The 16,643-nt window shown below is 53.8% G+C and overlaps 5 protein-coding genes across 5 annotated transcripts; 2 read left to right on the forward strand and 3 right to left on the reverse strand.

Moving 5' to 3' along the window:
- Window positions 1-421: 421 nt before the first annotated feature.
- On the reverse strand, window positions 422-1,231 carry K489DRAFT_368131 (uncharacterized protein; the record flags this gene model as incomplete). Its single annotated transcript, XM_033602927.1, has 1 exon — window positions 422-1,231. The coding sequence occupies one exon, from the start codon at window positions 1,229-1,231 to the stop codon at window positions 422-424; it is 810 nt and encodes a 269-aa protein (XP_033461936.1).
- A 919-nt stretch (window positions 1,232-2,150) lies between these two features.
- On the reverse strand, window positions 2,151-5,605 carry K489DRAFT_377438 (ARM repeat-containing protein). The gene is made up of 2 exons (XM_033604155.1): window positions 4,679-5,605; window positions 2,151-4,433 (listed from the first exon to the last, which is right to left on the reverse strand). The coding sequence occupies exons 1-2, from the start codon at window positions 5,173-5,175 to the stop codon at window positions 2,402-2,404; spliced, it is 2,529 nt and encodes an 842-aa protein (XP_033461937.1). The 5' UTR covers window positions 5,176-5,605; the 3' UTR covers window positions 2,151-2,401.
- Window positions 5,606-6,479: 874 nt separating this feature from the next.
- K489DRAFT_144359 (uncharacterized protein) lies at window positions 6,480-7,286 on the forward strand. The gene is made up of 2 exons (XM_033599163.1): window positions 6,480-6,917; window positions 6,989-7,286. The coding sequence occupies exons 1-2, from the start codon at window positions 6,791-6,793 to the stop codon at window positions 7,243-7,245; spliced, it is 384 nt and encodes a 127-aa protein (XP_033461938.1). The 5' UTR covers window positions 6,480-6,790; the 3' UTR covers window positions 7,246-7,286.
- Window positions 7,287-9,048: 1,762 nt separating this feature from the next.
- K489DRAFT_407633 (glutamate decarboxylase) lies at window positions 9,049-10,850 on the forward strand (the record flags this gene model as incomplete). Its single annotated transcript, XM_033607391.1, has 2 exons — window positions 9,049-9,132; window positions 9,252-10,850. 2 exons carry the CDS (start codon window positions 9,049-9,051, stop codon window positions 10,848-10,850), a joined length of 1,683 nt encoding a protein of 560 aa, XP_033461939.1.
- Window positions 10,851-11,186: 336 nt separating this feature from the next.
- On the reverse strand, window positions 11,187-15,149 carry K489DRAFT_314503 (uncharacterized protein; the record flags this gene model as incomplete). The annotated part of the gene is made up of 7 exons (XM_033601017.1): window positions 11,187-11,389; window positions 11,486-11,629; window positions 11,696-11,756; window positions 11,835-12,337; window positions 12,461-12,902; window positions 12,996-13,469; window positions 13,593-15,149. The coding sequence occupies 7 exons, from the start codon at window positions 15,147-15,149 to the stop codon at window positions 11,187-11,189; spliced, it is 3,384 nt and encodes a 1,127-aa protein (XP_033461940.1).
- Window positions 15,150-16,643: the final 1,494 nt, after the last annotated feature.

Genomic DNA, 16,643 nt, shown 5'->3' on the forward strand with positions numbered 1-16,643 from the left:
ATTCTTCCTTGATGATCTCTGCTTCGTGTGTGTGCCGATGGTGTCTAAATTTAAAATTCTTCTTACTGTCTGACGAAATGTACCTAGAGGCGCGAGCGTCTTTCCCGTGGTTTCACATAAGATTCAACGCAGTAGTATTTTCTGCTTTTGGTATGCGCCCATGGCATTTGAAAGATGAAATTATTATTTTCAAGTCGCACGTGGGGCGAACCATACCGGCGAGATGCAGCATCATTCATTCATACATTCATTCTTCCGTTCATTGGATAAGGAACATGTTTGTGCGACGGATGTGCGCCTTGCAGTCTCCCTTCGCGTCCTTGCTCACGATCCGGGAAACTTCGCGCACTTGTTGGCTCTTCACCAACAGCCAGGAACATAGCCCCAGAACTGGTCTCAATATTTCATAGAACCAACCGATTTAGGTAGATAGATGTGATCCAGAACACTCGGTAGCTGTTGATCTCGACATGATCTGCCGGGCCGATCTGGCGTAAATAATCGTTGTCCATTCGCGTGTGTTGATCATATCTTTCAGCGCTTTGCGTTTCACCAGGAAGGGCAGATCTTTCTGCCAAGTCTGACGCGGAAGCAGGAATCTTGTATCGACCACCCGGGAATCATTGATAATTTCGCGGGTCATTTTGGCTCGTCGATTCAAGTCCCAGGCGGCCGGCATAGCATCCTCAAGCGAATCGAGCAAGGCGGGTGCCTCGTCCTTGCACTTATCTAGCAATAGTTTCAAGTCATGACCTTTCCAGCAATGCGTTCTGAACAAACCCACGGGGTCTCCTGATTTCATAAGATCTTCAAGGACAAGGATTGTCAATCGATCGAAAAGCTTTTTCGGGGGGTTTCCAGGCTTCTTGGAGCATGAAGATTCTTTGGAGTATCGGGCCTTGTAATCGCACAGTAAAGCGTAGAGCGCTTGGTACTTCCACTGTTGCCGAACTGTGATGTAGCTGGGGAGATCTAGATCAAGTCTCTTCGCGTACCATTCGGTGTAAGATTTGAACTTCCCCGTAACTTCGTCTCTGTCTTCGGGCGGGGGCTTCGGCGGCCATTGTCCAGCCTCCAGCACATATGTGACCATTCTCCTCAGCACTCGCATGGTGTTGGCGTGATTATAAGCGTTGGATGGACTGGAGCCCGCACCGTTGAACTTCGATAGATCATCCAACGTAGCGCGGCAGTACTTGTCCAGGTCGGTTTCCTGGACGTTGGTAGACATAGTGCTTGTGTGGTGTGTTGGATAGTAACTTGTGCTGCTGCAGCCTCAACGAACAATCAATAGTCATTGGAAGCGACTCTCTGATCTTTCCAGTAAAGGTTTGACCAGAACCTTCAAGGGGCCAACAGCACATTCTTTATACCACGCGATACCCTCTCTATGGCGAGTCTCACCAGGTTTCTAGGAATGCCACAGAGGGAAGGGTCGAGTTGCAAGGAGATGTCCTCCCAGACGCGCGGGCCTCTATTCGTGTGCCCAAGACCAGGGAATCGTTCCTTGATCATTTCGTTTTGTGCCATAGCGTCTGGAATAAAAACGTTTCCTTGTCTCGCGAAACGAATGGGATAATCATAGGCGCAGGCGCGTAGACAAAGATCGGCCAGTGTTGGTTCCTTGATGGGTTTTCTGCTTCGTCTGTGCCATAGCGTCTTGAAGTCAAAAGAGTAAGAGTATCCATTTTGTTGTCACATGCGCGAAGGCGAACAAAGCTTGTTGGAATTGAGAACAGGCGCAGGGCCTATGTGTATGCTCATAGAATTTAACCCAATGACCGCGAATTAATAATTTCTGCTTTTCTGTGTGCCCGTGGTGTCTGACATATAGAGAAAATTCTCCGTCGCGCACGCAGGATGCGCGAAAAGTTCTCATTGAGGCGAGCGAGGAGAACAATATATACATACCTAGGTATGCATGTATATTTGCCTGTTGCGATTTGTGACCATCATTGGCTCGCTCGACGACGGGGAGTGCTCTCGATTGGACGAAACCTTCCACGCAAACAGGCGGACAGCAACAGCGGCGGATAAATCGTTGCCAGATCACTCATAGCTCTTTTCTCGTAGAATCAACGTCTCCGCGTCGCCTCACATCATCAACACGGCCGGCCGGGAGGAGGGTGGCTAGTATCAAAAGGAAAAAAGTGTCAATCTCATCTATATTTGGTCATATCATTAAAAAGGTGTTAAGAGGTACAAGAAAGAAAATCCTTCCCCATTTTTTTTCAATCTTCTCCCTCCTCAACTCATCGCCATCGGAACGGACTTTTCGTTGTCACAACAGCGAGCATCGTCGAGGGACTCTATTTCCATAGGCCCTCATTCCCTTCTGACAGTCTAAAAAAAGGCCCAGGCCAGCGATCCCCATTTCCGGAATGGAAACCAGGAGCGGAACCTAGATAGCCTTCACGGCGCCACCGCTGCGAGTACTACCCTCCCTCTTCGTCGGAGCAGTAGCGTTTGCTCCCGAGGCCGGCGCCGCCGAAGTTTTCCTCCTCTTCGAAGACGACGAAGCTCCGCTCTGAGGCCGTGAAGAAGGCGGAGCAGCGTCATCATCCGGAGCGGCTGGGCGGGCGAGGTGTGGTTGCTGTTCCTTCTGGGCGCGCTCCTTGGCTTTGCCCTTCGCGTGGCGCTCGCGGGCCATTTGCAGGGGGGTTTTGAAGACGCCGGTTTCTCCAACGGCGCCATTGGCGGTTGGCGTGCCTGCGACAGAGGAAGAGGGGGCGTGGGCGGGAGTTGCACGGGCGGAGTCGGTGGTGGTGGTCGTCTGCTGGTCGAGTTCAGAGAAACTTTGGAAACCGTCGTTGCTGGCTTTGATTTTCGAGTAGCGCACCCAGGCTGGACGGCGTCGCTGGTAGACGTCCATTTTCCAATTTTTCCAGACGGCACGACCGCAGGGCGAGGCGCGCAGGCTGGCCTCGTTCTCGGCGAGTTCTTCGGCGATGCGCTCGCGGATGAAGGCGAGGCCGTGCGTGCCGACCCAGATGCAGTCGACAACGTGGCTGGCGGCTTTGTCTAGGGCCATGGCGCCGATGGTGCCGTAGAAGGGCTGGATGAGTTTGCGGCGTTGGATGATGCTGGCGTTTGCGGTGGTGAGAGCTTGTTGGAGGGTACGTGTGACTATCGGGTCGTGCGCCATGCGGATCAGAAGTGGAGGGGGTGCCATGATGAGGCTGTCGATTATCAGAGCGGATAGACTTCCGGGAACGATGAGCATGGCCTGGGCGAGGAGGTTGAAGTGCATTTGGGCGCCTTGAACCGGTTGTGAGAAGGCAGCCGCAGCCGGGTCATGGACTGGGTTGGGAGTTTGCGCTGCAGGAATGACGCCAGTTGGGGTCTCTTTGGAGGTTGTGGTGACGGCTTTGGAAGGCTCATCGGGTATGGCAGATTGGCTTATCGATTGAGATGCATTCTCAGCATCGATGAACAGCATACGATAGACGTCGAAGTTTCCATCAGATCCTTGGAATGCTTCGTCTAATTGCACGGCGATTGCCTGCGTGTCGATCTTGCGAGCTGTGCAGCGTTCGATCAGCGTTCGGGTCAGTGCTGTCCATTTCCGCTCACACAACATCGGCACAAGCGGTGCGATGATTTCGTGAGCGTCCATGAGATCGTCATAACCGAGACGTTCTAGGATACGGCAGTCGATGTATGTTGCGATTTCGTTGCGGGCATATGCAGCGAGGCGCTCTTTGAACATAGTATGGTAGAGCTTTTTGAAAAGCTTGGCAGGCGCCCACCGGATGATTGCCTCCACGAGATGAACACCAACAGTGTCATAGACGAGACCGCTCAGGAACGCAGCGCTTTCACATTCGGCAGTGAATGGGTCGTCCGGTAGAAGGGTATGCATGATCGAGTTGACATCCTTGGCACGCGCTTTCCCATAGTGGGTCATCTCGATTCGAAGAAGGACTTGGAGAGTAGGTGAAGCGATAGGGTGGGTGGCAAGAGCACGAAGCTTAGGTGTGTCAAAACCGGCGATGCTTCCGCTGATGGTCTTTTCTAGTGCGGTAGAGAAACTTTCTGGAACAGATCGTGTCTTAGGTGCTTCCTCGGTGACTTCCGGGGCTTCATCCTTCAAGTTCAAGAATGATAGTGCCTCTGCGGGCTTATGACTCCGACCACGCTTGCCTTCCATCTTCTTTGAGACCGGCTCGCCAGCGAGAACCAATAGCAGCGTCCGTAAAGTATGCGAAGCATATCGGTCTGTCATCATGAAAGGAAGATTGCCATCTAGCTCAGCTAGGGTGTGGAGGAATAGGTTCTCCATGGAGACATAGACCTCGTCAGGATTTGACTCGTCGGGTTTGTTGGCAGGGGCATTTGGGTACAGCAGCTCTGCAGTGACGAAAGGTGCGGCATAGACAAAGAGCGATTCACAGCAATGCGATGCGAATCGATGTGTCATGAGGGCCATGAAACTGTGAGGTGGTGTCAGCTTTGCTCTTCAATATCATGTAAAGGTCCTTGTCGGCGTTGTGCCACCCGGAATATCTCCTAAGCGCTTGTCCCGGGAACCAATGTTTCTTCTGCTCTCGGTCCTTTCTCATCATCCAGCATACTCCCGCCTTCATATGCGCCATTTGGAATCCTCTGATGGACCGCTTTGTCCCATCTCCCAGTAGTAAAGCTCCCGGGTCAAAATTCAAATCAAAGAGCAACTAACCTTCCACTGAATTTCCCAAACAGTCCCTTCAGCTGCTTGGCCGTCGACATGCGAATCATTTTTTCCAATAGCCGCGAGCAAGATTGACTCTGCGCAATCTTGAGTTCCTTCCCATCCGCTTCACGATACACCTGTTCCAATAGTGTCTTTCTCTCCTCCGATGAGGCGAACGAATCCAGCTCGAACAATTCGTCCGCATGTTTGAAGTATTCCTGTTCTGATTCGTCGAGCATGCCAAAGAAAGCGGGTTCGCCGGTTCCAGGGCCGCCTTGCGCTTGGTGGGAGTACTCGTCGGCGCCGGTATAGGCGGAGGGGTACTCGTTGTCGTCATCATGGCTCGGTCGGCGACGTTTGGTGCTGGGCTCTGGTAGTTCGGGTTGTGCAGTTTGGTCATCGCCATTTTCGTGTTGTAGTTGGTGGTCGTCTCCTTCGGCGCCTTCGTCATCGTTGTGCTTTCTCTTCATGCGCCTCCCGCGCTTCTGGTTGGCCTTAGGCATACTGCTGGTGTGGCTGGTGCTGGAAATTTAATGGAGGATTGGATTTGTCGCACGATCACGACGATGCTATTTGTGTCGGTCTGACCGACGGAATAATGTGAGTGGTCCGTCCGATGCGATTCGGTAGCGTGCGACACTTGTGTGGGTCTGCAATGTGATCTTGAGGCGAGATTTTCGTGCTGTAAATTCTTTCACTCGACCCGGAGTTAAGCCACGGGTTTTGCGAAGCATACAACGGTCGGAATGATGGATGGGAGGAAAATGTGGAGTGGTCGAAATGGCAGCGAGTATGTTAGACACAACAACCGTGGCAAAGAGGTGAAGCAGAGATCCTCGAAATAGCAAGAGAGAGATAATTGTCGCGGTATGTAGTGAGCGAGTGTAGTTGTGATGTGGTTGTAGTTGGGAATAGACGAACAGGCGATCGACGAACGATTTTGCCAAGTGAAATCTTGCTAGGGACGATCGCGAGGGCAGAAAAGTTTGGGGCCTGGATTGTCACTGCGATCGGAGGCCGAAAATTGTCTAGGGAGCGGGAGGGATTTGGTGGTGACGTGCACGATCCAGTCCAATCAATCAATCAATCAATCAATCGATCGTCGGTTTCGGACAGACTGATCACTGAGATGATGACGCCGTGTGTTGGCCAAACTCTATCCCTCAAGCCTTGTCGCGCTGTTTGTTCATTTCTTTCCCTGCTCCGCGCCCGCGACTACAGTACTTTATTATACTTTCTCCAACAGAACACTGCAGGTGGACACAATGCCGTGGACACAGAATATAGCAAGCCTAGATGGATGGACCGCGGCGGAACAATTACGGTACTACAGGTGTTGTTGTTTATTACTTCTTCGAAATGCCCTTGTCGGGTATTGTTGGTCAGGGCCCGTGCTGTGGCATTCGGCATTGGCTTTTCGTCTTCGGTCTGGTGCCTTTCCATCTGGTCAGTTGGAAAGGTCTTCCGGCCATGTGGCTGCTCATCGCGATGGTAGTGATATAATGGACACCTGCATGCAGTGTGGACGTGTGGGAGCGGGCCGATGGACAGAGATTGGGAGGTGAAACACGCGCATAAACCGCCTGGCTCTTACCTAGGTGGGTAGGTAGGGACGGTGTGTATCCAACGAGCATGGACGATGACTTACAGGTACGAGAGCTTGCTGGGGGATGGCAACCGTTGGGTCGTGACGTCGCAGCCAGAAAAGCGGCGATGCGGTGTTGGTCACGCAGCATGCACACGCGAGTCAGAATGCGACGACTTCGAAGTGCCCAATGAATAATGCCACTCTATGTGAGAAGAACGAGCCAAGCGATGCGGATGAGCGATGGAAATCTTGGTCGATCTGCGTGCGATCAACGCTGTCTAGGCCAACGGTGGACTGCGTTGGGAGAAGGCGTGGCTCGTGAACAGAAATCCCTGCCTCATCTTGAAAAGCTGAAACAAGGGCGACAGAAATGTGAGCGACCGGAAAGGATGCCCAGGTGGTTCATGTAATAATGTACTGTGGGATTGTGGTAGCCAATGTTCATTAACCTTGGAATATAGTATGCTCCATCGAGTCGCTGTTTCGCAGCCCGTGATGATGGACTCGCGCGCAGACGTGGAGTGGAGCACATGCACGAATGTGCCTTGTCTTTGTCTGGGATCAAGCATCCGGCGACTCGAATACGATGGTTCGCTCCGCTATGTTTACCACAGTTCGATGCACCTTTGTGGACCCCTGCCGGGTACCTTCTCACTCATTTACATGACAAACAGCTGCTGTTGTCATCAAAAGACAAAGACAATGCAGAGTCTCGGAGAGCCACATACTGTATTGCTGTACGGCAGCCTATCCGCAAAAGCGATTCAGATCTCCTGTGAACCACATCGCCGCCGATCCGATCTCTAGTTTTCACGATAAAGCGGGCCCGATCTCGAGGGTTACGATAGATTCAGTCCGTCTAGTGGAAAAGAGGGGCGAAGGAATTTCGCGTGCGACATTGATGACTGCCCAGGTGCCCAATGGTGGGCGATCCGCGGCTTTTTCTCATCGTTTGGCGTGGGTGCCACGAAGCCATGCAGGGTAGAATTTGTGCATCATCTCGTCGGGCTTGTGTCAGATTGCTTGGATCGGCTTACAATGCGATGAGTGTGTAGATTCATGGCGCTTATACATAGCACCGTAGACACATCGACCGAGGGTTGACGAAGGATACGGTTGGGAAGTGTAGCACATATGTATCCGCCCTGCCAAATGCACCCGCACTCCCAGAATTCTCCACGGAGGGCGGGCGTTCAAACACAATATCCTCATCAGGAATCCAGACCTCAGCGATTCATCATTGGCAAGACGTTATCACACCACTTCGCAGCCTATGGTCGATGTTTCAAGGCGAGGCAACCAACTGAACTTGACCAATGCACTACATCCACCAACGAGAAATCTGGAGGAATAGGATGGCTGTCTATCAGAAGCATGGCTATCCTACCGTATAGCTTGATCACATTGATATAGGAAGATCTCGAGTGGAGACGAATTCATGCTGCCCAGGTGCTTGCTCTTCGTGCAGGGCAGAGGTCTAGATCTACTATTACTGCTGTACTGTACTGTACAGTCTACGGCTGCCTACCCACCTACCTACCTACCTATTGCCTATGTACCTCCTCGGGTAACGCAGGCATGCGCCGGTTGTTCTTGCATGATCACATCGCAGATTACGCCATCCGGCAATGCAGTCCTACAGCGCTCAGGTGACACGACACGGAATCACCATTCACAGCTTCAATCTCGGCTCGCTTACGCGGCCTCATATCCGTTCCACATGGGAATCTGTCAGCTGCCGTGTTCATCTCCTGAGCAGGAGCGATAGACGAGCGCCCAGGAAAATAACTCGGCGAATTGATGCGATGTACACGTTGTCGTTTCCGCATTGCTCCATCACCATCACCCTCACCTCTAGGGCTGGTATCACCGGGCACCCCGAGGAAGGGACCAGATGGATTTCTTCCAAGGTTCTTTCGCTCCGTCCGCGTATTGTTGCCGTGATGTTTCCGGCTGCGTTTCGATCGAGTCGAGTCCCGACCCTACCCATGCTTTTCCGAGAGCTTGCACATATACAATAATCGGTTTTTTTTGTCATAGCTAGAGCGCTGATATGTCAAGCCATCGTAAGAATGCCCAGGTGAATACTGCATGCTAGAAAGGGCATCAAAGCGACTCGAGGATAACACGACCAAATTACGTTGGTACTCGACACACTGGGTGAGGAGCGTCTACCGAGACTCGACAATGCTGAATCACCACACACCGGGCTCATCAATACACGCGAGGGTACCATACAAACGCGTTGTTACCGTTGGGTTTTGGCGAACGCTGCGCGCGTTCAAGTCCATACCGTGTCCGAGATCTTTGGAAGGTATCCGAGATTCCGATCCGCGTGGCTACTGAGAATCCACGCCTTGCCTGAACAAGTCTGCATAACGTCGAAACGGTCATGATGACAATTCACAGGGTCGGCATCAACGATTGTGCCAAAACTTATCGAGAAGTGATGATGGTGAGACAGGAAAAGATCGAGTAGGTCATCACACGTTCGCGATGACGTCGATGTCGACACTGGTGGGGCGACCTCACCTGTTCATTGTCGGACCCCAATGAGATGCCAATGGGTCGATATTGACGCCAGACGAACGCAACAGGTGTGTAATTCTCAAAACCAATACTTTGACCTGGGCATCTCTGTTTGTATCAGTAGTGCAATTGAACAACGTACAACGAAATCGCGTTCTGCAGTGAAACATTGAAGGAGTATTTCTCCCGCACTGTGACATAGGAGATTCTGAGCCCAATCACCACCACCATCTTCAAGATCGTCAAGATCGACAACGAAATGTCAAACACAACATCGGCCTCACAGCCGGTCAATGCTGCAAAAAGGGAAGCACCAATCCAAAGAGCTCAAGAAGCCGACGAGGTATCACCTTCTCCATCTCCGAAACGATGTGACAAGATCTCATCGCATCTCATCGCCTCTTGATCACGTGCCCAATAATTTACCACAACCTCACTTCTCACTAACACCACCTTCTTCAGCTTCTCACCTCTGTCAAAGACCTCATCACAAACTTCATCCGCTCCGCCGACCAAGATGCCTCTTCTCAAGCCTCAGGCCACGGCCTCCAAGTCCCCGGCGGCGGTCCCCGCTCCGTGCTCGTCGAGCACCACGCTCCCAAGAAACTCGAATCCCTCCTCTCCCTCTCCCTCCCTGATCAAGGTCTCGGCCACGAAGGCTTCCTCTCCTTCACCAAGGAACTCCTCCAATACAGCGTAAATACCTGGGACCAAGGCTTCCTCGCCAAACTCTACGCCTCCACCACACCCGTCGGCCTCGCCGCCGACCTCCTCCTCAGCGCCCTCAACACCAACGTCCACGTCTACTCCGTTTCGCCGGCCCTGACTCTCGTTGAGAAACGTACATCGCGCGCCCTCGCCGCCCTCTACGGCTGGGAAGGCCCCCACGCAGGCGGCGTCTCCCAACCAGGCGGCAGCGCAGCCAACCTGTCCGCCGTGGTGATCGCGCGAAACAACCTCTTCCCCGAAACCAAAACTGACGGCAACGGCACCCATCGCTTCGTCCTCTTCACTTCCGCCCACGGCCACTACAGCCTCGAGAAAGCCGCGCAGATGCTCGGCCTCGGGGCGCGCGCAGCCCGCAGCGTCGCCGTCGACGAGCAAGGCGCCATGCGCCCCGACGCCCTCAAAGCCGCCGTGCAAGCCGCAAAGGAAGCCGGCGAAACGCCCTTCTTCGTCAACGCCACGGCCGGAACGACAGTTCTCGGCGCATATGACCCGCTGGACGCCATTGCGTCGGTGTGCGAGGAATTCGGGCTGTGGCTGCACGTCGACGGATCCTGGGGCGGGCCCGCGATCTTCAGCGACACGCACAAGGCGAAATTGGCGGGCAGTGCGCGCGCGGACAGCCTGACGGTCAGCCCGCATAAAATGCTGGGCGTGCCGGTGACGTGTAGTTTCCTGCTGGGCAAAGACCTCCGGCGGTTCCACAAGGGCATGAGTCTGCCCGCGGCGTACCTCTTCCACGACAATGACGACCAGACCGACTCCGCCGCCCGCGGCTTGGCCGCAGCGCACATCACCGACCCCTCCCCCGCCGACTCCCTCTCCACGCCGCCCGACCCGTCCACCAACGAATCCCCTCCGCCAAACGCACAGGACATCTACGACCTCGCAGACCTCGTGCCGCAGTGCGGCCGTCGAGGCGACAGTCTGAAACTCGCCCTGACATGGCTGGCGATCGGCCGCTCGGGCCTCGCCGACTACGTCGACACGGCGTTTGCCCGAGCGAGCGAACTCGCCGATTTGGTGTCGCGCCACGAAGAATTGAGGCTCGCGTCGACGAATCCGCCGCCTTGTCTGCAGGTGTGCTTTTACTACTCTCGAGGAGGTCCCGAGGGAGCCAAGGGGAAGAAGGAATGGAACGACCGCGTCACGGAACAGATTGCCAAACGGCTCGTGCCGCGGGGTTTCATGACCGACTATGCGCCTGGGGACGAAGGTAAATTTCTGCGGGTGGTGGTGAATGGGCAGACGAGGAGGGAGACGTTGGAGGGACTGGTCCGGGCGGTGGTGGAGAGTGGGGAGGAGGTTGTCAAAGGGTTGGAGGAGGGGAAGTAAGACGATGAGAGTAAAAATGTCAGGGAAGAATTTTCCGATGTTCACGTGAAGTCTTGCATTAATAGACATGGCGATGAGAGAGTTAACGTGGAGGTTAACGGAAAATATAAGAAAGTAGAAACGATATTGATGTTCGGACAAAACACGCAAGATAAGCCCGCCTGGTTTTCTCCTGTGGACGCCTTTCTCTAGTGGGATATACTGCACTTCATATAAATACAATACGTACATGCACATTTGGCCTTGCTGCTTTATCCAGTTCATGCATTCGGCCGGGTGTAACAATCATATGGCGTACGCAAAATTTGCACGTCGTGTGCCAATTCATTCCTTGTATCAAGCAAGCACGATCTCGTGCAAATCGCAAAGGAGGCCCAAGGCGACTTTGTCTACCTGTGGTTGCGTCACGGCACCGAGGATGGCGTGCGCGAAAGGCATGCCCTCCCATTTGGGGCGGACGAAAGCAGATGGAGCGGTCCTCGCTGTCGACGATGTGGAAGTCGGGAATGTCGGGCTGGAGGCAGGTAAATCATCAATCTCTGATTTCGTGGAGACCAGCGCCGCCACCAAAGGTCCGTTTGCCATCGTAGGAGAAAGTTTCGTCGTCGATGTCGTTGAGGAAGAAGATGAACCACTCTTCTCGCTAGTGCCTGCCCGACCGACCAATCTTTTCAACATGCTCAATGCGCGGAATGTGATTAATTTGGAGCTTTCCGGGTCGATATTCATGGCAGCCACGGCTCCAGAACCATCCGGCCCACCGAGGTTTGCTGCAGCGCCTCGTCCTTTGGCAGGTGCAGGCGTAGGCAGAGTCGGAGCGAGAGACTCGGTCATGCTCAGGAGACCCGCAAGCTTGACCAATCCGACAGCCCAGCCGTCTTCGCTTTGGAGCCACGCACGAGCAAGCTCGCGACCGATGTTAACAGGCAGTGTGTCATTGCTGCCGTTCCCTGCAGAACTGCTGCTGCCGTTCCCATCTGCGACGGCTCCGCCACTGGAAGACGTGGCCATGTTGTTTGCTCCCGCTGTGCTGGAAGAAGCGTTCGATGAGGGTGCGGGAGCTAAGCTTGAGAGAATATCCGCAGCTAGCATACCCTGCGCGAGATAGGCCTTCCTCGCCTCAACGATTCGCTGCTGAATATTGGACGGCGCAATACTTCCGATGCTACCAGCATCGGCGTCACTAATAGCGGCGGCGGCGGCAGCCGCTGATGCGGAAGAGTTTTGCGTGCGATCAGGCAACACAGAGACTGCCAAAGCGAAAGAGCGAGTTAGCAAGTCGAGAGGGTGTTGCTGGTTTGTGGGTCGTTGATATGCGGAGGAAGTGTTGAAGTGAAAGATTTGTCTGTATAGCTCGCGGTTTGGTTCTTGACGTGCGAGCAGCTTGGCAAGGCAGTCCACGGCAGGAGGTAGGTAGCGATGAACAGAAGGGTTGAAGCTGGGGAAGACTAGAGACTTCCGTGGTCTTGACATTGGAGAGTCAGCTTCTGAGTTGTTCTTGTCGGTTCCATTGCTGTGGCTGCCTGGCGATTGCAAGCTCTTCAAAATCTCCGAGAACATGGACGATTCACGGCCACCAGATAAATGCTCGACGTCATGCCCATCCGCACTGTATTCCGGCGCAAAGGCCAACAAGAACAACAAAATCTTACGAGCGACATCTTTGTTTGGCAGTTCCAGGCTCTGAGTGACATTGCTCAAGAAAATGATGGCATCCTTGTAAAAATCTTGGGTGTTGAAGAATGACCGAAGGAATAATGGTGCGTCCTCCTCGCCTGACTTTCTCCTCAGCGAAATTCCCTCGATGACCTTTGCGAACCAAGAAACGACTGCCTCGTCCGTTAGAAGACGATGATTGACTTCGTAGAACGAAAAGTTTCGAAGAATCGTAGTAATGGCAATGATCTTTTCGGCTGCACGATCCAGTGTGTAATCAGCAGTGCCGAGCGACGGCGTTGAGGCGAATGTGCCTTTCGCTGAAGTTGATGTAGGCAAAAGAGAGAACGACTCAAGCTTGGAGCCACGGAGTAGGGCTTCGTAGCTGGGCAATGACTCCGATGCCAAGGAAGACGATCGGTCATGCGATAAGGTCTGTTCGCCTGTCACCTTTTCCTCATTCTTTCCATCACCGTCGACGGTCCCGACATCATCGGAGGTCGGTGACGTCGAAAAGGCTTGCAGGAGAATTTCCAATTCGCCCTCTCCACAATCAACCAGGGCATCGAGCAACTCCTCACAGCCGTCCAGGTTCAAAGCGATGCGCTGATCATTGCTGAGCACCGCGAGAGCATCGAGGGCATAGCGAACCTCGGTGTGGATACCGGAGGCAAGCCCCATGGTGAGCCCACGAATGTCTACATAAGCGAGATCCTCAACAGCTGGCGATGGCGGTGTGGCCCGAACAATCGTCGAGGCCACAGCGTCCAGTGCCGGAATGTCATAGCCACCGTATGAGGGATTGGTCGGATTGAGAAGGTGATGAGACTGAGGGAGGTAGTTGGTGCTAAGGGGCAGTTCTTCAGACTTCATGAGAGGACCACCCATTACAACACCAGAAGCATTGTCGCCAGGAAGTGACTCGCGTTTTACGGACGGAGGTCGTTGAAGATGTTGTGATTGCTGTTGTTGCGGCGGATATTGCTGCTGCTGGAATTGCTGCATGTGTTGTGGTTGTGACGGCTGTTGCTGTTGCTGTTGCTGGCGCTGCTGAAAGTGCTGCTGTTGTTGCTGCTGCTTGTTTACCAGGGGAGAATTGGCAGCGGCGGCAGTTGCGGCGGCAATGGCAGCGGAATTGGGATGGAGCTCGGGTTGCGGTGTAAGCTGATCAGTCTTTCTAAGACTGCTGCCCCGTCGGTGCTGGAGACTGCCTGGACCAGTCATCATTTGCTGTGGTGTTGTCAACCCATTTACAGCGAGTGAAGCATTGCTCTGCACTGGCGTTGATTGCGGATGTGGTAATTGATTTTGCTGACTCGGTGGATACTGTTGGAAGGGCTGGTTGCCAGTTGCAGTAGCAGTCGTCTTGATGGGTGATTGTTGTGGCTGCTGCTGTGGCTGCTGTGGTTGTTGCTGCTGCCCTTGCTGGAGAGCCGGTGCGGCGCCTCCTGGCACCTGCTGCTGATTTTGTCGCGCAGGATCTTGTACTCTCTTGGACTGAAACCATAGTTGCTCATAAGAGTATATGCCAGTCATATACAACTGCTTCAATTCATCGCCTGCGGTAGGATATTGTGCTTGATTGAAGCCCAAACGCATCGCCATCATGGGCCACTGGCGACCCGCTTCAATTTTCTGAGATCCTCCTGTCGATACCACCGCTGACCAAAGAGCATAAAGGTCAACCTGCTTGCCCCCGATGTTAGGCAAAGGGTTGAATTGCCGCCCTTGCTGCTGAGCCATCTGTGTCAACGCCTGCAAGAATTGTCGCCGTTTCTGGTCATGCATTTGACGATGTTGCTGTTGTTGAGGCGTCAATGCAGTTTGGTTTCCTGGCACGCCGTTGGCTGCTTGCGATGGAGCCGGCTGCTGTCCTGGAAATTGGCCCATGGGACCTGATTGTGGTGCTGCGACATTACGAGAAGGCATCATGCCAGAGTTGCGCATCTGTTGCTGCTTCTGCATGAGCTGCATTTGATATGCGCGCTGCTCCGGTGTCATGTTCGCGGCGGCATTAGGCATGCGCATCTGCATGGACTGCATCGCCTGCGCAGTCATGCCCGGGCCCGCCATTCCGTATCCTTGTTGCGGGAACGCGCCCATCTGACCTTGCTGCTGTTGCATCATATTCTGCTGGGTCGGCGTCGGTGGCAAAGGAGACATCTGGTTACCGTAGTTCATTTGTTGCTGAGGGAATGGACTCGGCGAGGCAGTGTTGATGCGTGGCTGTTGTCCTTGCTGCTGCTGCTGCTGCTGCTGTTGTTGTTGAGGTTGAGGTTGGGGTTGTTGCTGCTGTGGTTGCTGGCCCGGTGGCCTAAAGGGTTGACTCTGCATCGTCGGTGATGGGGTTGCATTGTTCGAGCCGGGCTGCTGCAGGTGCTGGTATGGTGTGGGCGCATTGGCGAATTGTCCCATATTCGGCTGTTGTCCTCCTTGGAATTGATTATACGAGGATGGCGTCTGTGCGCGCGATCCAGGAGGTAACTGCTGAGGTTGTCCTTGCGTAGGAGAGCCGGACATGCCATCATGCGGTCTCTTCGCCGGTACGACCGACGCTGGGTTGAAGGATGGCTGCTGAAATGGTTGACCTTGCGGCGGCGTAGGATTGGAGACGATGCCAGCAGCGCCACCATTGTTTGACATGCCGTAACCATTGACGTCGAAGTTTTGGTTCAAATTAAGTTGATGAGGATGCAGACTGTTCGTGTTATTGGAGTTGCCGATGCCGTCGCCATTATTGTTGGTATTATTACTGTTGTTGCCGGTACTGTTGTTGTTATTGTTGCTGAACATAGCCGGGTTGAGATGAGTCGGGGCATTAGGCATGAACATGCCGTTGGCTTGGCCATTGGGCCAATGGTTGTTCATCATGGCATGAGGTTGAGATTAATGATACAAGAGAGGAAGACTGGCGCGGTCTTGGTCAGTCATACCATCCGTCCACGTTTCGCGCGTGCAGTTTCCATATGAATGCGACGTGATGTGCAAGAGAGAGGGGAGCGGAAGAATGGAAGGGTGCAGGTGGGGACAAAGCAAGCGACTCGGCACGGGAAAGCAGTCCAGGGGACTCGGACCGATGGGAAGAATGTCGATGGAGAGTGGTGGTGGTGAGGATCGAGAATGAGGTCAAGAAAAGGCGGCCAGTCTCGTACAAGATGTGTGGACGCCACGTGATGTGTGAGTGAACGAAGAAGGCAGGCGCGATGAAGCAGACAATGCTAAGGCGAAGCGCGCGCGCGGTATGCTAGACAGTGACCGTAGCAGCGATCGCAAGAAGCAGCGACAGTAGCGACGATGGTGATGATGATAGTGTAGGTGGTTTGAGTGGTCGTGATGACGCGACGTGCGATTGTGAGGGAGACGCGTCTCGGTGTGTATGGGTAGAGAAAATTTGTGAGCGGGAAATTGACCGGGGACAGGGAAACGCGGAGAGTCAACGGGAACACGTGCGATACGCACATTCGCTCACACCTTCCTGCACGGACAAATGTCACTGCGCGGCGCTTTTCGTCTCCGGCCCAAGCAATGATTCGGCGGATGGTATTTCTATATGCGCATGTGACTTCGGAGCGCGCAGTTGATGATGTTGGTGTATCTGATTGCCCATGTGAGTATGAATTGTTCGCGTTAGGTAGGATCCTGGTGTAGCATGAAGCGAGGAGGTCACGTGAGATTGGAGAGCGGAGAAGGCAAGCAGAGGTTGGGCGGTATTCCGTGAGGTGCGTCTCCGAGCAATAAACATACAGATTGTCAAAGACAGGACGGCTGCAGCCAACAAGTGTAGGGATGGGAAAGGCGAACAGAGTTTGTGAGGTTGGGGGGGTGGGTGTTCATGCAGCAATGTCTAACGAGACATCGTCAAGCAGGATGAACACGCTCAGGCGGACCGTCAGTAGCATGCGACCAGTGAAGATCTCCAAGGTCGCATGAACCTGTAGGGCTGAGGAGATACAAAGGAATGGAGATATGGATGGGTGCCGCAGTAGTCGCAACCGCCAGTGGACGAGAGTGCGAGCGAGACTGTGAATAGCCAAGCCGAGCGAAGGGACGTGAGACGCGATAAGCGCCTGAACGTCAGTGCACGTCCAAGGAACCCGCAATGTCTAGTCGCGGAAGTGGAAGGAGGACAAAGAATAG

Source organism: Dissoconium aciculare (genome assembly GCF_010015565.1).
Source record: "Dissoconium aciculare CBS 342.82 unplaced genomic scaffold K489scaffold_3, whole genome shotgun sequence".
Taxonomy (NCBI): domain Eukaryota; kingdom Fungi; phylum Ascomycota; class Dothideomycetes; order Mycosphaerellales; family Dissoconiaceae; genus Dissoconium; species Dissoconium aciculare.